Source organism: Carassius auratus, chromosome 16 (assembly GCF_003368295.1).
Source record: "Carassius auratus strain Wakin chromosome 16, ASM336829v1, whole genome shotgun sequence".
NCBI classification, from domain to species: domain Eukaryota; kingdom Metazoa; phylum Chordata; class Actinopteri; order Cypriniformes; family Cyprinidae; genus Carassius; species Carassius auratus.
The window spans coordinates 26,819,585-26,842,237 of NC_039258.1; the positions used below are offsets into that span (position 1 = coordinate 26,819,585).

At 37.5% G+C, this 22,653-nt stretch overlaps 1 protein-coding gene across 6 annotated transcripts in view; it reads left to right on the top strand.

The window, feature by feature from the left end:
- The first annotated feature begins 56 nt into the window (after positions 1-56).
- Positions 57-22,653, top strand: part of lipeb (lipase, hormone-sensitive b) — a 32,039-nt gene continuing 9,442 nt past the window's right edge. Inside the window, exons 1-11 of one of the 6 annotated variants that reach the window (XM_026284930.1) lie at positions 63-195; positions 8,542-8,591; positions 10,639-10,692; positions 14,161-14,402; positions 14,721-15,005; positions 15,852-15,942; positions 16,921-17,066; positions 17,513-17,698; positions 18,323-18,475; positions 20,348-20,492; positions 21,342-21,569. In XM_026284930.1, coding sequence (XP_026140715.1) covers positions 8,576-8,591; positions 10,639-10,692; positions 14,161-14,402; positions 14,721-15,005; positions 15,852-15,942; positions 16,921-17,066; positions 17,513-17,698; positions 18,323-18,475; positions 20,348-20,492; positions 21,342-21,569 — 1,546 coding nt within the window. In that variant the 5' untranslated portion in view covers positions 63-195; positions 8,542-8,575. Of the gene's footprint in view, positions 278-8,541; positions 8,592-9,905; positions 10,005-10,638; positions 10,693-14,160; positions 14,403-14,720; positions 15,006-15,851; positions 15,943-16,920; positions 17,067-17,512; positions 17,699-18,322; positions 18,476-20,347; positions 20,493-21,341; positions 21,570-22,653 lie in introns of those variants that run through there. The other 5 variants (XM_026284931.1, XM_026284932.1, XM_026284929.1 and 2 more) reach the window with 5 other exon arrangements.

Genomic DNA, 22,653 nt, shown 5'->3' on the forward strand with positions numbered 1-22,653 from the left:
TTATTCTCCGACGCGTTATTGGCTGTAGATTCTGATGTGGGCGTGGCCGCCTGTAAGGTATGTCCAGACAGAACAAAGGGGGAGGTAATCATTCGTGTTTGAGGAAGATGGCGTCTGCAAAGAAGTCTGGGAGCGGTGTTCTTGAAAAATCAGTAAACAGAAGACGCTCGTCAAAACACAAAGAAGGTCCAATAGGTAGATACTCATTTAATAAACATACCCGCTTTATTTGGTTGGCGAGTTGTCGCTCGTAAATGACATCCGCGCTCCCGGTTAGGTAAGTTACTTCCAGAAGTGTCAAACAGAAGATTAAAGTCAGAGCGTTTACTGTATATTAATGCTGGTACAATGTGGCACATCGCATGAGCACTGTTATTTCCTTACTAATATGTAAACATAGGTTTTAAAATGTCTCATATGATTGCCAACAGGTTTGAATTACGTTTGAACTGTGTTGTGCTATGCAATACGTCGGCTACGGTGACACTGTAGTGTAGTGTTGCAGTTAGGTTAAGGATGACATTTTATTCAAATTGTGTTGACAGCACGTTTTAGACAGGAGTGAATATAGCATACGTTTGAATGACCTGTGAGTATTTTCCTAAACTTTCTGCGGGTATGTTTTAGAATGCCTGACTTATGAATGATCTAGATTGACGTCTGTCTGTGTGGTTTTAAGCTTATAGTTACAGTACATATGTGTGCTGTGTAGTTAGTGGAGATTCTCTTAAAGGGATTGTGCACCCCAAAAAATGAAAATGTATGTAGTTCTGGTCCTTGATTCTGATTGGTTGAGGCCCCTTGGCTTCGTGCCTAACAACACCCCTTAGCTGTTAAAAAATATTTATAAACCATGGATTCTTGGGGTTTACTGCTTTATTTACGCACCCTTGTTTTGTGGAAGGATGTTTTGAAGAATGTTGGTAACCAAACCATTTCAGTGAGCATTGACTTCCTCTGTATGGATAGAAAAAACACTGAGACATTTACAAAATTATATTAATTTATCTTCCACAATTTTTTTTTTTTTTTGTAAAGTGGCACAAGGGTATGTAAATTATCTTGACACTGCTTTAGACGTAATTTAAAAGCAACTGTTGGCCACTTTGGCCTTTCAAATAACATTTTATTTCACCACAGTGTTAGTGTGTAGTACGTCACTGGCTGTCTGGGTTTCAGGTTTTCACTATAGACCCCTGCCTCGTCTGGAGATCAGTGAGAGGATTTGCCATAAAAGCCTCACTCAGCTATTTGAACGGAGTTCTTCTCAGATGTGCAGAAGAACATTATGAATAGATCTGTAGTCATGTACATTCATATATAACATTTGTATGCTTAGATAAGTTGTTTACTTGCTGCAGTCTGGTTTGGATGACAGTGAGAGGAAACTCTTCACTCTTCTGTCAGTGCCAGTGCATTGTTTTCTTTCCTGTTGAGATGATTTTACTACATTTGCAAAATAATCTGGGACAAAGGTCTGCTCGGGGCCTTTCATTGTTTCTTTATTGCTAATGAATAAAGGATGTGGTCCTGAAAATATATGTATGTAGAACAGAGAGAGAAAGTTCAGGTCTGGTTAGTTGAATTTGGTTCACAATGATTCTTTGTTGAAATGTGTGGTCTTTGACCCATGAGAATATTGGGAAATCCATCTGTATGCAAGCCTTTTGTAGATTGTGCTAAAAATAAGATGGATTTGTACCATAAAAAAAATCTGATTTGCCAGCAGCTAGTCCCCAGCAGTGAACTTTTGTAACCTAAATAGTGCAAACATTTTAAATGAGCAATGTGACACAAGCTAGTTGCATGTGTTTATATTTAACAGTAATAAAGAAATAGGCCCATTTTTAATTATTTCAAATGTCGATTTATATTTCAAAAGTATGCTTCTGTGTTGAAAGTTGAACATTGTTCTTATTTCTAGCCAGATGAAAAAATGTAAACACACTGAGTACATCCCTTGCTATTTTGTGTTGATCTTCCACTTTTTCCTCTATTCCTATAGTTTGGCATTTAAAAATGAATGAAAAAGTAATTTCCCTTTAAGAATGGATAGTCATATGATTGGTTCTTTAGTATACTCACTTCCTCTTTCATAGAGGTACATTCAAGTTTGTTATTAATATAGAGGTCAGTAGACAGTTAATACATTCTAAAGAATAATAATGTTTGAATATTTTTTTTCAGCGAATTTAAAGTTTTCTAGGACAAATGTGACGTGATATAGATGCGTATCAGTGTGTTATCATATAGTTTTTTTTTTCTATCAGTCGATATCGCACTTAATCATTTATTTGCTCTGTTTTTACACCTTGATTTAATTTGCTGTTATCCAACACTTATTTAACAAGTTAGTCTTTAAAAAACACTAACTAAAATGTATTAACACTGTGAAATAGATTTTTTTGTTTTAATCTTCTTTCTCATTAAAATGGGGAAATTCACTTAGGCCTATAGCATTTACGGTTTTAGTGTTAATAAATATAGTTTTTTGTTATTTTATTTCCCTATTATAAAGACAAAGCCTTTCAATGTAATAAAAAAGAACAATGGCAGATATTTAGGCCAAAGAGGGCAAAGATAAAAATCTTTGTTCTTATTTTTTGATAAAAAAGATAAAAGAATGACAAAGATGCACATAAAAACTACACATTATATACAAATAAAACAAACAGTGCTTTATTTTCAGGTACAATAAGTGTATTTATCAGGAGCATTCAAAAAATTGACTGAACAAATCTAAAAATAAAACACTAATAAAGCAACTTGAAGTGAAAGAGCAGTGAGTGATTTTTCTCTTTTGTGTTTTGTTGTTTTATTAAGTAATAGTTCACCCAAAAATAAAAACTCCATCAGCTGTCTTGACAATTCAGTCATAGTGTATTATGTTTGTGCCTGTTGTTCGTGGTCTAAGAACTGTTTGGTTACCCACATTCTTCAAAATATCTTTTTTTTGTGTTCAGCACAAGAAAGAAATTAATACAGGTTTGGGATAAAGTGACTGAGTAAATAATGACAGAAATGAAATTTTAGGGTGATCTATCCCTTGACAGCAATGACAGTAGGCTGCATGTTTAACACACATCTGCACACATCTAATATACAGACACGTATACGTTTTTCTCTCAACTATTTACTTTAATTTTAGAGTCTACATGTATATGATGGAGGCGCCACAACTGCAGCTGATACAATACTACGAGATTTCTTCAAAAGCCGATTGTGGAGATATTTTTATCATCCATGATCAAAAATCATCATATTGCACACCCCTAGATGTAACGATAAACTGTGAGCTGTTTGAAAATCGATTCAAATAAGTAACAATCCAAATTGGTAGCGATTCAGTTAGGGGTAGGAGTTTATATGAATGTATGACTGAGGGGAACTTACTGTCTTTAGAAAAGTTTAGATGGTATTTTTTTCTTTTGCCTCTGTATAATCAAAGACTACAGAATACCCAAGACATGGCACTCGTATAGTTTTGAATGGGGAAAAATATGACGCTCAATATGGCCGCTCAATCGCAGGAAACCCCTCCGTCTGAATGAAAGAGCCTATCACTAATCAGTAAAATCAGCATGTCCCGTCACTGGCTGATCTAACCTAAAAAAAAATAAGCTTTTAATATCGCTATTTTAGCAAAAGTTACAACATTTATGAAACAGTGAAACAGATCTGTCTATTGTTTCCGTTTCATGCAGGTATTTTTTATGTATAGCATGTAAAAAGAAAATTAAGTCAAACCATTCTGTTTTAGCTTCAGATTTTGAAATGATAGGCTACAATCTAATTTAGATTAAAAACGTTAGATTAAAAATGTATGCAGCATCTTTGTTTGGATCATGATTAAAATCCAGTGGTTGCCTCTAATTTTAAATGCAAAGACCACAGGCAAAGCCTTATTTTGTTTACATGAAGAGATTTATTTTGTGTTATTTATTTAATACGGAGCTTGGTTTAAAAATTTATTTAGTTTTGTTATTTTGATTTACATTATTTAAATTTGGACAGAAGGGCAGTAAACGGTTGTGGCTTCAGTCGAATTCAATGAGGCGCAGTGGTTTATGGGATGAGTAGCTTCCTGCGCTCGAAATGAAAATATGTACACAGTCTTGTACCTTTGACTTTTTTTGGATTTTCTATTAATTTTTTCACTCGAAATGATATGCTATATGCTTATGAGTTCAGCCGTAGCTGGTTATCCTCACACATGCTCTAAAACTCTTTAGATACGGATTTTTCTGAAAGTCAATGGGAGAAATGAATGGGAAATTTACTTCCGGCACCAGAGCTCTCTTGGGCTGTGGGCGGGACTGTGATGCTCTCTATATATATATATATATCAGTGATCGGTATTCATTTTATTTAATTTGTCATTTTTTTATTAAAATATATACACAAACTTGCTTACCATGTCAACTATCTGATATTCCAATTCTGCGTTTAAAAACCTTTATAAATTATCTTGATCAGAGCCGGATTATCCATAAGGGCACTTGGGCCAGTGCCCAGGGGCACCAACCATTCATAACAACTAGGGGGGCACCACATGACACAAGCTTTAAAAATATTTTTCGTAAATTGTTATTGTTAACTTGAAATTCTTAAAAGACCATGCATAACTCGTTTATGAACACTAACTTAACAACAAAAATAATAATAAATTATAAATAAATAAAGATTACATGACCACTATCAGTCCCCCCCTTCCGTCTCCAATCTGTCAGAGTTGGCGCAAATGTGTCTTTTTTTTTAAGGCTACAGAAAATGAATCAAAATGGACAGACATCAACCGAGTGGTTTTGCAAAAAGAAAGTTAAAGAAAGACAAGGACGCTAGACGTTTAGCTACAATTCAAAATGTTCCAGGGACCGAAAGATTTTTTTTTAAACGAGTAAAGAATGAGCTCAGGACGAAGCGATTGACTGTACTCTCCCTGTTTACCATTGAAGTTAAGGAGAAAACATTACCGTCTACAGCTGCGAGAGGGCGCTCTGTGCTGTGCTCAGTGCTCCTGTAGTCTATACACTGAAAACATAGGGCGCCCTCTCGCGGCTGTAGACGGTAATGTTTTCTTTTGGTTCTTGGTTCTAAATAAATGTGACTTATACTCCAGTGCGACTTATATATGTTTTTTAATAAATTACATTTGATTTGAGAAATCACCTTAATTATGGCATTTGCGTTTAGTCAAACCATTCTGCACCACACTGTCTTAATACGGTGATTATGTATATTTAAATGTATGAAACCTAAAATAAACATTATATGGTTGAAAACCCTGCATATTAATTATGATAAATGACAAGCGCTGAGCGCGTCCGTCTCTGGCTCAGTGCCAACAAAACGTGCGAAAGCTGTTTGAATCTGGCAGCCACTGAACATTATAAATCATACTCTCAGGGGCACAGAAATAAGAATCCAATTTGTGGTACAATTAGGGATGTCAACGATTAATCGATGATCGATTAATTGTCGATAAGAGATGCAATCGATTAAGGCTATCAATGGTCGGTTAACCGATTCAATGTTGGGCTGCGTGTGGCTCATGCGCACTCAACACGTGCGAGCGGCTGTGAGTGACGGTGACGATATATAAAAGCATCATCATTCATTCACAATGTACAAATTAAGCTTTTAATGTGATTTAAACTTTAAAGTACATTAAAATAGAAACAACATAAAAGTTCTTCAACATTAAATGCAATAGAAATGTAGTTACTAATCATTTCATCAGATAACTGTTTTATATCGTGCGCTTTGCAGGGCTGCGGGACACAGTGACAGGACAGGTAGTCTATTCATTCCTACAACTTGTTAATTCATTCCTACGAATTATTAATGTGGCAATTGTCCATGTTTCATTAATTGTGTTCCCTAAATAACCCATGATTTAAGTGAAATAAGGGAACAAATTAATAAATCGAACGAATTCTTAATTCATGAAATCTTTAATTTCCCTTCCCATGTTTACCACAGTAAGAGATGCGAAAACAGTTATACAAAGCGAAAGATAATAAAATAAACCTGGGAAATTAGAGGGTTAGACTATGAAGATTTAGGAAAAGAAACAATGCCTAAATATACTGAATTTGTGGAAATTTGTGACCAACCGGCAAACCAGAACAAAGCCGCGTAAATGAAGACTATGGGGTCCACAAGCATGGTCGCGATCTAACATTTTCCAGTTAACCTATTATTCCTCTAATAAACAAAGCTTTTATACCACACTTGTCATAATCAGATCTTATCATTTCTAAATAAATAATTGCTGGATTCAAAACAGCGATTAATAGGCGCTGTGACCGACACATTCCTGGAGCATTCACTGCTGTCACTAAACGGTGACGCCGAGCATCGTTCACAAGTTTCTGCATGGACCTGACTAGGGCACAGGTTCTAAGCCCTGGGACAAAATGGGATGCTTTAAGGAAAATTTATAGCCTACTAAGTAATAGGCCCAACATAAAAATAACAATTTGTTTTCATGTTTTTTTTTTTTTTTTTAAATAGGCTATGCGAAATATATCCGACTTAAATAGGCTAATTAAGATTAACGGATTTAAAACAGAAGTGTGGGCGCTCCATAAGTTCACAAAAAAAAAAAAAAGGGATGACAACGCATTCTGTTTGTTTGCTTTATTTTACAAGAGCACAAATCTTCTGTTTTTATTGTGAGTGTGCACAAATGAAAGTAAACACTTTTGCGGAAAATATATTTTTTTTCAGCTGTTTCGATCGCCCCGGAGCCTGCTGCACACGTATATTCTAGCGATTCAAACTTACATCGCAGTCTGTTCATTATCAAAATAAAATGTCAACTAAACATTAAAAGGTTACACTGGTCAGTTTAAATAGACCGTAGTATACCGGTCCACTCTGCTGTTATGCCAAGGACGTTTTTGCTCAGAGGATCATCTTTTCCGTCTATATGCGAATGCGTGTTAAGTACAAGCCTAGTTTACATTATAAATAATAGTTTAACATTCAAATACATTGCGAATATGGAAACATTTCGATTTGTGCCGAATGAGACATGAGCAATAACCTCCAAATAAATCTAGCCAAAGCCGCGCTCGCTCATCCTCGTCTGCACGCATGCACTGTCACGATCTAATGCGCTGTATGCCGGATTTTTAAAAATCTGACATTTTCTAGGACAGAATCCAGCAGGATCAAATTAATGTGAGCAACTGTGTTTTGGTGCAGCAGCGCCGATGTAGTTCACTTAATGTGCAGCGCAGTCACACGCGCTCCACATTTCGGATAATTTTATACAATAATGTCAGTTGAAAACATTGCAATTGTGCTTTAAAATACAACAACGAGCACCACAAAACCATTTAAAGAGGCGCGTTCAGCGTTCTCCGTGCGGGATTGGAAACTGTCAACAAAGTAAAATGACCTCAAAAGTATGGCGCGCTCTCTTCATTTTATCAAATGATCATAATCGCATCTATTCATTTTATAATCCTGCTACTAGCATTTTATTCAGACTAAAACCTCTTTAATTCAAGTGAGAAAACGTTTTGTGTGTGTGTGTGTGGCTTTTGCACATCCTGTCATACCGCTGACTGCGTGCCTGCAATAGACGCATTTTGCAGTATTATGGTTAACGATTAATCGATTAATTGATCGTTAATTTAAACGACGATCGATCATGGAAATAATCGAAATTTGACATCCCTAGGTACAATAATGCTAAAAATGTTAAAATGTACATTTTAAATCATTTTTGTTAAAATATATCTGCCGACATTCGGACTGCCAACCAATCAGCAAACAGCAGCTGACTGTGACCTCAGCAGTCTATGATATAAACAGATCATTTTTAATTGCAGCTAGCAATATGTCGCAGAGCTCCTTTCTTAAATTTTTTTGATGGACAGCCGGACACAAGGCCTAACGTTACACCTGACCTGATGAGGATGTTTCTCCCTCCCCGGGCCCAACATCAACAGACAGTGTTGCCAGATTGGAAATTTCCAAGTATCGTACCAGAAATTCAAAAAAATCATATTTGGAAAAAAATTATTACATTTAACAATTAACTACATTTTGACACGACCTGCAAATAACCACTAGGAGTATGTTTGGACGGAAGCAGTGCGACAAAAATACTATCCCATAATTTTGCACAGTAATCTGACACAGCCTAGCCTGGATCCTTTAAATGGCAATCTGTGAGTGTGTGTGTGTGTGTGGCACATGTGTGCATGTCGCAGTGAGTAATTTGTTTTCATTGTACACTGGGTGAAAAGTCATCTCACCACAACAGAGGGGCAGTTGGTATGGGAGAAAATAACAAACCTGTTCTCTCCTGAGAATGTGCTGCATGAAAATAAAAGAAGGAGAGTTTGCAAGAAAAGAAGAGAGGATGAAATAGAAAGTGACAGAAAGTCACATTGTGATCTGAGGGGATGAACGGGTGGGAGGGAGGGCGAGTGAGAGCATCCAATCGAAACACTCTATCTTACTGTCTACCCCTTTTTGTTTACCTCCCCCTTCCTCTATTTCTCTGGCTCCATGGCTGTGCAGGTGTTGAGGGCACAGGACGCACAAGGACTTCAGCATGAGTTCTGACAAGGGTAACGTTCAGACTCTCAAGGGATCAGTTCCTATGTGTTTTTGTGTGTGTATGTGCTATGTTCTGCATGTTTTTAGGTTGTGGATTCTTACACTTAAGCTCTGCTTCACCCCCTTAAATGTGTGCTGTTGCTCCTCTGCTATATTTTGTGCTATATGCTTTATGGGTAACATGTATTCATTGTAAAGCAGTGTCACTGAAAGAAGAATTTAGCTTTGCTGCATATGTCAGGCTTTGGCTGTAGATAAGTATTATGTTTGGACTAATTGAGCAGATTGGTATAGTGCAAACCTGAATTATCACATTCAAAGTAGATGGCAAAGTATGTTTTTCTGGCTTCAGTTGGGTTCTTTCATTCTTTGATGGATTTTTCCAGGGCGATTGTGGTTCTACTTGGAATGAAGACTGTTGACTAATAAATGTTCTACTTTGCATCTTCTGTCCTTCAACTAAATTTGCAAATAGTAGCAAAGATATTTAATTCTGGTGTGTGTGTGTGTGTGTGTGTACTAACATTCAAAAATTAGGGGTCAGTAAGATTTTCTTTTTAAAGAAATTAATGCTTTTTATTCCTTTTTTTTAGTATGCATTAAATTGATTAGAAGTGACAGTGAAGACATTTATAATGTACAAAAGATTTGTATATTCAAGGAATGCTGTTATTTTGAACTTTTGAATGCAACAAAAATATTAAGCAGCACAGTTGTTTTCAAAATTGATGATAGTCAGCATATTAGAATGATTTCTGAAGGATCATGTGACACTGAAGACAACTGAAAATACAGCTGTGCCATCAAAGTAAAAGATCACGTTAAAAAATGTATTGAATTTGTAAACGTCTTTCTTTCTTTCTTTCTTTCTTCCTTTCTTTCTCAATCTTGTCATTCCAAATCAGTAAGACCACAAATGAAGATATTTTTGATGAAATCCGAGAGCTTTCTGAACGCAAACTGCAATGTTCCCAGATCTAGAAACATAGTAAGGACATTGATAAAATAGTCCATGTGATATCAGTGGTTAAACCATAATTTTACGAAGCTACGAGAATACTTGTTGTGCGCAAAGAAAACCATAACAGCATAATTTATTAACCCCCAAAATATAATTAATGTAATTACATTAATTACATTCTGCGGTACTCTCCAAAATGGCAGAAGACATTTACTCGGGGAAAAGAATTGTTGAATAAATTACGTTATTACTGTTTTCTTTGTGCACAAAAAGTGTTTTCGTAGTTTTGTAATTATATAATATTATACTGATGTCCTTGCTACGTTTCTGGACTTGGGAACATTACAGTTGCGTTGCTGTCTATGGAGGGTTGGAGAGCTCTCAGATCTCATTAAAAATATCTTCATTTGTGCCCCGAAGATCGAGAAGAACGAAGGTCTTACTGGTTTTGAATGACATGAGGGTGAGTAATTAATGACAGAATATTCATTTTTGGGTGAACTAACCCTTTAACATTAATTTCTAATAAAGCCGTGCTTCGGTAGTTACAGGCTTAAAGGGGGGGTGAAATGCTATTTCATGCATTCTGAGTTTTTTACACTATTAAAGAGTTGGATTCCCATGCTAAACATGGACAAAGTTTCAAAAATTAAGTTGTACGTTTGAAGGAGTATTTCTGTTCCAAAAATACTCCCTCCGGTTTGTCACAAGTTTCGGAAAGTTTTTTTCGAGTATGGCTCTGTGTGACATTAGATGGAGCGGAATTTCCTTATATGGGTCCCAAGGCACTTCTGCCGGAAGAGCGCGCGCTCCCGTATAGCAGAGCACTGAGAGGCTGAGCACAGCCTGATCAGAGCGAGAGCGTTGCGAAAAGTCACAAAAGGAGTGTGTTTTTGGTTGCCAGGGCAAGACAACCCTGCACAGATTACCAAAAAAAAAACCAGCATTAAGGGACCAGTGGATGGAGTTTATTTTTACAGAGCATCAACGGAGTTGTGCAAGTGTTTGTGTTTGTTCCTTCCCTGCATTTCGAAGATGCTTGTTTTACAAACAAGGCCCAGTTTGACGATGGATTTGCGTATCGTTTATTTCTTAAGGAAGATGCAATCCCAACGAAAAAGGGTCACGATCGTGTGTTGGAACCGCAGGCGGTGAGTAAAACTGCTTCAAATATCTCTGCCTCCTTGTTAGTGCGTCCCCTCCCATGCCGAGACCCGGGTTCGAACCCCACTTGGAGCGAGTCGTTGCTGCTGCTGCTCTCGTTCAGTTTCAGCCTCGGGATCTGATTCTGGATCATAAATATACGCTGAATCTGACTGTTAGCCATGGTTTGTTTTGGATGATGGTTTTTTCCTCAAGGTAATGTCACAGCTTCCAAACGCTTTCAAGCCTACTGGCGCTTGTGATTCTTTAGCTCCGCCCACACATCACGCCTTCAGCGGCTCGTGTTTTTCCGGGATAATCCGTACTGACTATCTTTCTCTTATGAATATAATAAAACTAAATACTTTTTGGAGTTATGAAGGATGCAGTACTACTCTATAGGTACTCAAGATTAACAGGATATTGAGTGAAAACGAGCATTTCACCCCCCCTTTAAATCGATCAAAAGCCTTGAATTCATATTATTGAAAGTTAAGAATTCTTCATGAAAGTCAAAAATTGTTGTGTTTTCAAGTGTCCATGTGTTTGTTTTGCTGTGTTAAACTGCTGCTGGAAGTCTTTAAGTGAGTAAAGGGACCGAGTGGTAGGTTCTCTGGTTGCACATATCTATAATGAAAGCTTTAGATATTTCACAAGCATGAGGTTTATTTAGTAGTCCATACTCTTAATACCTGCTTCTGAACTGAAACCCAGCATAGCAGTAAAAATCATTTCTCAAACCACATGACTATATGGATTATAGTCTCTCAATGGAAGTAGTTGAGCAGGGGACAGTGACACAGAAACATAGTTGGTTTCTTCTGTACAGATTAGGACACTAATCTCTCAGGGTCTGGCTACAGCCTTTACAATGAGGACAGGGAACAAAAATGGAAGAGAATAGAGGACAATCCTCCATGAGAGAGGAAGATGAGGTGTTTGTTTTTGCCAATGAGGGGAAGAGATTACCACCAGTCACAGGAAGGAGGTAGAGAGGCAACATGGGATACTTTGTCAGAGGGGAAAAGCTTGTTTGGAAATTCAGAGAAGAGAATAACTAGGCAAATGCTGGGAGGGTTTATCTGTGGTAAAGGGCAGAAAGAAAAAGGGGCAGGACCTTTTTAAACCATATGTGCAACAGATTAGAGTGTATCTGGGGAATTCAGCTTGAAATAACACTGGACATGTTTTTCATGTAAGCAAAAATGTTCTCTTGATGAAGAAAACTAAGTAAGCACTTTTGGTTCCGACATTCAAAGCATGAACCCTTTTTTGCTGTTTGTAAAATGTCTTTTCAGCCCAATGTAAAGTAAGACTGAACGTTTCTTTAACTGTAGTTTAGGGTTTGACCACTCTTAGTTGTGGGGCAGCTCCCAAGTTTGTACCTGACCAATAAAAATTATTACGCTAAAGTTGTATTTGCTTGCATTCTGGGTTTTGTCTGAGAACATACCAAGGTTTGTTTAGGGTCCCAATATTCCTGCCATTGTCTAGTGTTGAGAAGTTGTTTATGATTCTCTCAGCTGTCTGGTCGGTCACTGAGTACAACAGATTTACCTAGTCATAATCTTCTAACTGAGAGACCTTACTCACCTGTATTGTCTCTGTATCTGGCATGTCAATCCTGATCAGATAAATGTGCATGAGTGTGTGACTGTACAGTAGCCCATGGTTACACACTAGTGTGTCCTGTGAAACTGTCCACAGCGTCTGTACCCTTTAGTTTGCTCCTGTCTTTTCCTATAGAGAAAACACGCAGTTGCAGTTTTTCTTAAGTCAGTGTATCATAATGTGTCCTCATAGAGTCTGTTGGATGTGTAGTTCTTTGTGTGATATTTGTAGGACATTCGTATGAGTTTGTTTTCATAAGCACTGAACTGTAAAGAAAATCGTTTTAAAAATGTTTTTCTTATTTTACAGTGATCATTGTAACATCCCTAAAAATGATACAATAACTTTATGAATTATATCTTTTTGTTTCCATTAGCCACTTCTGTTATTACAGTCTTGAGTATCTCATGATGCTTTTTCATCTTTTGATTACAATTAATGTTAAAAAATGGATTTCATGTGGTGGCCGAGACAGCTCAACATGCTGCAACTTAAGAAAACACATGCAAATTGATGCATATAGCGAAACGCGCTGCAAATCATAACAACACTTGCATACAATGAAATGTGCTGCAAATACTTCACAACACATGCATATAGCGAAACGTGCTGCAAATCATCACAACACATGAATATAGCGAAACGTGCTGCAAATCATCACAACACATGCATATAGCGAAACGTGCTGCAAATCATCACAACACATGAATATAGCGAAACGTGCTGCAAATCATCACAACACATGCATATAGCGAAACGTGCTGCAAATCATCACAACACATGCATACAAGGAAACGCGCTGCAAATACTTCACAGCACATGCATACAAGGAAACGCACTGCAAATACTAAACACATATAAATTAAGAAATGCTGCAAATCCTCACAGCACATACACATTAAGAAACAATTAATGAAGCATTGCAAATTTATTTTCATTAATCTTGAAATTATATTTAGTTGAGAATATTAAAGTTAGCCATCTTAAGTAACGTTTTACATTTAATCATGTAATTATTCATCTTATTTAGGCTAATAATATCCAAAAAACACCATTAAAAAAACTCACCTTTCAGTTCACCAACAACTTCACTGACCAGGAGCCACTGCACGATAAACAAATCCAATTCGGGTCCGACACTTTTTGAGGTCTACTTGAAACATTTCCATTGTGGTCAGTGCTATTTTCAGTGCTTTTGTTAATTGCATGTGTTGTGATGATTTGCAGTGCGTTTCGTTGTATGCATGTGTTGTGATGATTTGCAGCGCGTTTCGTTATATGCATGTGTTGTGATGATTTGCAGCGTGTTTCGTTATATGCATGTGTTGTGATGATTTGCAACACTTGTGTTGTCAAACTGATGAAGCTGTTTTCTTGATTTGCTGATTTTTATTCAATTTGCATGTGTTCTCTTAAGTTGCAGCCTGATGAGCCGTCTCGGCCACCGTAATTTCAGGCATTTTTGATGCATTAAAAGTGAAAAGAACTATATTTATTTGTAATATAGCCTTTGATCAATTTGATGCATCCTTGCATTGTAAAAAAAAAAAACACTTAAAGTTGACAAACTTGTAATGGTAATGTATGTACGCTTAAAACAAATAAGCATCTTAAGTGCATTTATCTTGTTTTAGGGATGATATTGCTGGAAAATATGTCAAAGTACTGAAAGAAAATGCTTTTCTGAAGTGCTTTGGCTGGAGCGTTTCCAGTTGACGGATCTATTAAATGTTTATAGTGCTGTTTATAACCACAGCTTGGCTTTTGTCCTGAGCTTAATCACTCTATATTGGCTTAAAAGAGTGTCAGAGTATGTACCGGTTTGAAGTAATTATTCTGTCCTTAACCCATCTGATTCCCTGTAGTGATGGACACCAAGGCAGTTTTCTCTGCTTTATATGATGTGTGTGAAGAAAATGCCACCTTCTTCTCTGGGGCCACGAAGGGCCAAGCCGGTGACGCAGCTCAGCGCCTGGTGGACACCATGAGCACCATCCAGGAGCACGCCCGGAGCCTGGAGCCAGTCATCTCTGGATTCGCTGCCATCTATCACCATTTTGACTTTGACCCTCATATCCCTGCCAATGGATATCGCTCCCTTGTTAAGGTGCGTTTCTGACTGTGTTTTTGATGATTATGATGAGTTAGCCTGAGGGCAAGAAAAGTCCTTTGTGTGTTTCCTCTCTGATAAAAATAGCTTTTCAGTTTCCACACCCTGCAGTTTTTAAAGGAATAGTTCACCCAAAAATGAAACTTCTGTCATTAATTACTCTCCATAATGTCCTTCCAATCCCGTTAACCCCACTTTCCCCTGAATAAGTTTGACATTGCTTTTCCTCTCTCCTTCATGATTCATTTGCTTATTGTTTTCTAACATACACCTCTGTTTAGCCGTCCTCTCAATTTTTGTCCCCCTTTTCTTTAGGTGGTGCGCTGTTGCCTCCTCCACATCATTCACAAAGGGCGCTATATCACATCCAACAGGCGAAGCATCTTTTTCCGTGCGAGCCACAATGCAGCAGAGATGGAGGCGTACTGTAGCGCTCTGTGTCAGCTCAGGGCACTGCTTTATCTAGCTCAGAGACTGCTTCATGACAACAGCCACGGCAACCTCTTCTTCCAGGAGGAAAGTGGCATCAGTCAGAGCTTCCTGAGAGAGTACGCCTCCATGCACAAGGGCTGCTTCTACGGCCGCTGTGTTGGATTTCAGGTGTGTTTGTTTATGAGCACATGAGCTTCTGGCTTGCAGAATTTCATTGACCAATGATTGTCATGTTTATACACTTAATATAAGGTTGATATCCAAAGTTATTTCAATAGTTGTTGGCAAATGGATTCTAAACTTATTTTTATGTTTTTGAAGGAAGTCTCTTATGCTCATCATGTTTGCATTTAGGTGATTGAAAATACAGTAAAATCAGTAATATTGTGAAATATTAATACAATTTGAAGTAACTGTTCTATTTGATAATGTCATGAAATATTAGCAGCCATTACTCTTTAGTGTAACATGATCCTTCAGAAATATATTGATAAACACTGATATGTATATGTGAAAATATACACACAGCTGTTCAAAAGTTTACGGTCGGTAAGATTTCTGTTTAATTGAATTAATACTATTCAGCAAGGTTACATAAAATTGGTCATTTAAGATATTAGAAACATTTCTGTTTCAATAAATGCTATTTCTTCTGTTCGTCACTGGCTTCTAAAAAAATTAAATGCAGTTCACACAAAAATTTTAAGCAGCACAACTGTTTCCCACATGATAATAAGCACACATGCTTACAAACATTAGTACCAAATCAGTATATTTGTGGGATTTCTAAAGGATCATGAGACACTAAAGTCTGGAGTAATGACTACTAAAAAAATCAGCTTTGCCATCACAGGAATATATTAAATTTTACAATCAATAAAAATAGGAAACTATTTTAAAATTGTAAAAATGTTTCACGGTATTATTGTTTTTGCTGTCAAATTTTTGGTGCAATATGTTTCTTGTTTGACGGTGAAAGTTTTCAGCTGAATATCTTGTTCTCTTTACTTTTAGTTTACTCCTGCCATCCGTCCATTCCTGCAGTCAATTGCTATTAGCCTGGTTGCCTTTGGAGTCAACTACAAGAAGCATCAGTCAGGGATAGGTCAGTAGAGCTGTCATGTTCAGCATGCCCTGATAAAGCTTTCTTTATATGCCCCTTGATTTATGTGAGGAGGTCACTGTTTCACACTACTTAATCTTTGCCAGTGTCTGCACAGCAGGATTTCCTCTAGTGTTCATTTAAGACACAAAAGTGCAGTTGTATAGACCCTGCCCTGCAGAGGCATTCTAATATTGTCTCTTGTGCTCAATGCTGCACTCTAGTGGAGGCAGGAGATAATGCTCCATATGGTGAGTAGCTCTCAAAGAGGGCAGAATGGATGAGAGAAACTCGTGTCTTTCCCAAAACTGTCATCCATTCTGCTGGTAGATTACCCCGTTTCCTCTAGAGAGATAGTCAGTCCCTGTTCCTGCTAGGGGTGGGAATATTTTTATTAGCAATAAACAAAAAGTGCCTCAGTGTCTGAGAGTACTTTTAGTATCTGAATGTTTTCCAGACAAGCATAGTGATGGATTTTCCTCTCTTTCTCATTATTGCTGGTTGATTATTATTGATGACAGACAGCAGGTTTAATAGGCTGCATTCACACTAATGCACAGATCTGTTTTAACATATCAGATGTGTTGTCCTGTATCCTTAAATCAGAACTGATTGTTATGAAGAGAAAACACTGAAATACTGGCTCTCTCTAATGCACACAAGTGCCTTTGCATATCTTTAGGGGAAAAAAAAACAAATGAGGATCTGGAGTTTTTAGAATCCGTTCAGAATTGCGATGCATCAGATAATTTTGTTCCTTCCGCCCCTAGTTCATTTTTTTTTTTTTTTGGTCTAGTGATATTATATTATACTTATTGCTTGTGCATGTTTGTCAAGGTAAGATGATGGAAGATGATCTGTTTCTGTTAATTTGGAGCCCACTTTCATTTCTTTCTAAGTATGATGCCCTCTTGTGATATGCTAATTACTTTATGTAGACAGCTGTTCATCTATCTGTCTATTTACCCGTGTTTCTCTCAGGTGTAGCGGCCAGTTCTTTCCTGACCTCTGGGAAGTATGCCATTGACCCTGATCTGAGAGGTCAGGAGTATGAACGCATCACTCAGAACCTGGATGTTCATTTCTGGAAGAGATTCTGGAACATAACAGAGACTGAAGTTCTATCAGTTAGTATTAACCATCCTGCCAGTTTTCATAAAAGCAGCACAATTATTTGAATAAATAATTCAAATTTGAATGAAATAATAATAATAATGCAAGTCACATCTCAAAATGACTTTCTTAAAAAATATAAAAAATATATATAAAATCTTCATAATAGTGAAGAAATGTCAGAATAATCAATCCCCAAATAATCTTGCAGTACTCTACTTTCAAAGATCAGGCATCAGAATTGTTAAAAGCAGTTCCCTTGAGTAATAAAACCCTATTAACATACTCCTTGCACCAGTGTTTCTTTTAATATACTTGACAATCTTTTGCTACAGCCAATCAGATTGCACACTGAGCACGTGTAACCTGTGTAAGTTCTCGTATTGCAAAGTTCAGTTCACATAGTAATGAAACTGAAATGAATCTGTGCTCTATTTCATCTCTCTCTATCTCTCTCAAGAGTCTGGTGTCTATGACGGCCACACAGGTGAAGGTGAATCGAGCTCTTTCTGTTCCCCCCGTGCCCTTTGACCTGCCGTTGGTGGCAGATCCCACCCACACGGTGACTGTTTCTCCTCCTGCAGCTCATATTGGCCCGGGGCCTGTGCAGATGAGATTGATCTCATATGACCTGAGAGAAGGACAGGTACAGCAGTTCACGCTGATGTCACTGACAGTCTTATTAGTCTTGAATCACAATCGTCTCCTGCTTCTGTCTTCCCTCTCTTCCTCACAGAAGCTCAAGCATGAACTTTTCATTTTCATAATCTGAATTCTCTGTTCTTCAAAGAGAGTCAATTTTCCACTCTACATCCTTTTGTCTCGTCAATAAATAAATAAATAAATATGCAGAGATAGCGAGGAATGACTAAAAGCACCGCCGGTCGTAATGATGTGTGCTTAGCTAAATAAAGTGGTTAAGCTCGACTCGTTCTCCTTTTATCCTTTACTTAAAGCCCTTTAATTCCTGTTAAACCTCTCGGTGTCATGGGAGGACTTGAATTGGTTGCAGCATAGATGACTTGGTTGTAATGGTGTTTAAAAAAGCCTACTTGACTTTGCTTCACACCCTTTGAACTCCTATTGATCCAGCTGCAGCGTAAATGTGTTTAAGAACCACATGTCTGTAGCGTTTAAATATTCGTCCTGAATGAGAGTTTTTGCCTCTGTGTGAGGCACAGATTCAAAATAAGTATTGTTCAGGAAATTGCAAATTTACATACAAATTTTTTAGTATCTTATGGTGCTTGTACTCCATTTGTGTCTTCAGGACAGTGAGAGATTACTAGCACTGTGTCGCTCAGAGGGAGGCCCGATATCTCTTTCTTTGGGCCTGAAGACCAAGCGCAGTCCTCCTTCCCCATGGCTGGTGTTGCACTTCCACGGAGGAGGCTTTGTGGCACAGACTTCCAAATCACATGAGGTATCTTTTTTCTCTTTCTCCTTATACTTCTTATATGCCCCTCTTTTTTTCATCCTACCTTGAATCATGCAGACCTGTAAATTTTATTAATCAGGCATATGGTTTCCTCCTTATGGGGAAAAAATATAGACTTGTAGGCCAAGGGCAAGATTTACTAAACAAGGCAAATTAGCCTTATAGCGCATATTCATAAAAGCACCAATGGTAGTAGGAAATGAATTGTAATACTCTCCTTCCATAAATTTACCGATTGAAAGTGAAACTCCTACAAATGCATATTCACTAAGGTGAGTCACAAAAAGAATTGTCCTCACCTTTTCAGTGCTGATTTGAATAAATCCTGACAATAGTTCTTTAACTTCCAATGAGGGTTTGTGTTGGCACAAGCTGATAGTTATTTACAAATTAATAATAATAAAATAAGCGTCAGTGACTGACATGAAATTAAACTTAGTGTATGAAGAATAATCCAAATAAAATCACATAGCAGGATATTTTTATGTGCGTAATTTTAAGATGTCATTTTGTAAATTGATGCAAAAAATGTGAAAGTATTATGTTATTTTGTGCATTTAGAATACATAACATGTTAGCTATGAAATGTCAATTCATAGAGTCGGCTAAACTAAAAAAACATTCAAATTTCCATTAACACCTTTTCCAACACAGACCGTAATTAAACATATGTAATTTGAGATATATAGATTCATATTTGTCCACTGTTTGTTATTATTAGTTGACAATTAAATAGTGTTCTAATGAGAGGTTGTATTCTGAACTTCCACAGCAACTAGTTCTAAGATTCTCCAGTATAAAGAGCTTCTCTTTGTTTTGAATTTGGAATACTTTGGACATTACTTGCAGTCCCCCTGGACCCCACCTCTATGTCTGAACATTCATACAGTGGGTTTAAAGTGGTGCCTCTTCTGTTGAGTATAATGCAGAGCAGCTTCTTGGCAAGCGGAATAGGATACTGGTCATTAGTGTTCACTTGTGTCCAGTGTCTTGAGCAAAGTATGAAACTGCTGCTCTGTTAAAGTATCGTATTATCACCACTCTCATGCAATATTCACCTTCATGTCACACAAACTCTCTCCAGCGGGAGCCTGCGTTCTCGACACAGTGCATTAGCTGCTTGAACGAGCGCCACTCAACAATGGACACGTTGATATGAGATGTAACTGGCAGTCAGAGCAACATGTTGTGAAGCCTGTCAGCACACATCACGTCTTTAAACGACAAAAACAAAACTAAGAGAGGGAGAACAAGAAAAAATGGTAGAGACTAAAATATCTGAGAAGAAGAAGAAATATGTTCACTCCTTAAGTGTTTTTTCTTATGTAAAGGCATGGTGTGGTACCGCCAGGCGTTTGCTCGGGGTGACTGAAGCTTTTCGAAGTGAACGTTTAGACTGAGGATAGTAATTCAGGCTCTTTTCCGCAGCCCAGTCACACGCAAATCACTGTCTTAAAGCTTGGAACTAAAGAAGTCAGGATTCAGAGAGGAATTAGGGGTGTGAGCAAGGAAAGCAGTTCAGGATTTGAAAATGTGGATCTTTACAATCAGTCAGCAATGCTAGAACCACTTTGTTAACACACCAGTGAAATAAAGCCATAATAGAAAGCAAAAGATGTACTACATTTGAGGAAAAACCTCTCAACATCTAATAAAAGTACACTAAAGAAATACGCAGTCAGCATGAACGTATTCAGCATGATCTGGGAGTTGCAATCAATTTCTCTTGTTCTGTTGTTAAACGGATTAGAAAAATACTATATTAAAAGTTACTACAATATCTATGAATTCCAGACCCTACAAATTGAATAATTTAGATTTTTTTTTTCTTTTGTGTCTATCTCTCTCTTCCTCCAGCCGTATTTGAGGAGCTGGTCTCAAGACCTGAATGCCCCCATCCTTTCGGTGGACTATTCTCTGGCCCCTGAAGCCCCATTTCCTCGGGCTTTGGAAGAATGTTTCTATGCCTACTGCTGGGCCATCAAGAACCACAACCTGCTAGGTGAGAGGAATAGCTCTGTCTTAATACTTCCTGAGCACATGATTGATTCATATTTGTTTCTTTTAATTTGCGATGAAATGAAAGTAATGACATATGTTTTTTCTCCATATTGTGATGAACATCAGTGTGTTACGGCTTATTGAAAAAGAAAAGAATATTGGGTGGGCACTTTATTGTGCTGGATTTTAAGATGCAGATATTGCACTCAGATTAACGTAAACTTGCAGGGGTTTAAGAAAACTAAAATCTTGGAGAAGGCAAATGTCAATAGAAGGAAGTCTGTCGTTTTTTACTGGAAGGTCCAGTTATGACATTTCGATATTGTGTGGAATATAAGAAACATCATCGATCTCCCAGACTGCTTTTTAAAGATTAATTCAGTTTTTTTTTTACATTGTGTCATTCAGCCTTAAGAAGTCCTTAAGAAATGAGTCCTTAAGAAAACTGATTAAGGTACAAGACGAGTGAAATCGGCCGACTTGACGATCTGTCACACTGTTGTGCTGTGCTAGTGTGGAGATCGTACAGGGAACAGAGACGCCTATTGAAACTCCGCTCACACTCGGTCTGACTACAGCGGCGTAAACATATTCATCATTCAGTGTTGTCTCACCTCTGCTATCTATCTCAGGATCATGACGCCGTGGATCACGCGCTGCTAATAACTCTCTTTGGTGTGAGAACCACGCCAGAGTGCCTCAGATCAGTGCAAAAACTGTGACCTCATTTGAAGTTGAAAAGTATATTTATCTTCGTGATTTGCAATCATTTTTTATTTGATATGTTGCTCACTTCATTTTCTGGTCTGCTCCTTCCTAAATCTCTTCTTTTGGCCCTTCTCCTCCTCAGGTTGGACCGGTGAGCGTGTGTGTTTGGCCGGTGACAGCGCAGGAGGAAATCTGTGTGTGACTGTGTCGATGCGGGCCGCTGCTCACGGCGTGCGTATGCCGGATGGCATCGTCGCTGCGTACCCTGCAACCCTGCTCACCGTGTACGCCTCGCCATCCCGCTTGCTCAGCCTCATGGACCCTCTGTTGCCCCTCAGTGTGCTCGCACGCTGCCTCAGCGCTTATGCAGGTCAGTCTGGGGCCAAATAGTGCTGTGTTGTAACTCGGGTTATTAGCAAGCTGGAATGGTCAGGTCCGATGCATAATTTATCGCTGGTAAAAGTTTAGCATATTCGTAATTAAGGAAGAGTAGACTCCTTAATGATGATGAATGATTTCAACAAGTAAAGTTAAGTGAAGCCACACACGTCAGGAATAGATTAATAGGCTTGTATTTTGTTATAAATGATTCGATTAGTAGTGTTTTCAATCATAGTAATAGTGAGGTCAGAACGGTGGCCCACGGCTTGTGTTTTCTTTCCCCTGCTGGAGAAAGAATGCAATATTGTCTTTGTGTTACAGTAGTGCTGGATATTTCAAATCTGTATCTCTTCTGATTCGTTCACAGAGAACAGCGCAGCAAATTAAGTTAAAATGCTACTGCTTTGCATTTTTAATACAAAATGCTTGTGCTCTGCTGAAAATCCTTTACCTAATTTGGTGTTCCTGTCAGAAATGACCTGCTTTTTAAAAATTGCTGGTAAATCTCTCATTATGCTGTATTATTACAAGTCTTGGATTTAATATTTTTGCCAGAATATTATCACAGGTTTGCATTTACTCTATGATCAGCAGTTTTTTGTAGGCTGGTGATTTTAGAGTGTAACAAAGTGGGTTAAAATACTTCCAAATTACCATTAGTACAAAAATTGTGAATTTTGCGGTAAGATTAACTAACATTTTCTGGAAAAATAAAATCTGCACCAGGTCAAAATAACGGCAACACAACATATAATTTTGTTGTCTTTTTTTTTTTTTTTTGAGATTGTAATAAAATAATATCTTAGCATGTTTGCTTTTAATGACAGCTTTGTGTAAATATTTGTATATATATTGTACCAGTTTTTTTCGCATGCATGTCTTAAATTTGCTGATTTCATTAACAACCTAGAAAAGAGAATTTCTTGTCATTTTAACATTATATAATTCATTTAATTTTAAAAAGGCTTTCTTTTGTTTAAAAACAATTTACTTTTGAATTTTTATTTAATTTGTAATTGTTTGTACTAATTTGTTATATTTTTTTCTTTCATTCTTTATTTTTTATTTAATTT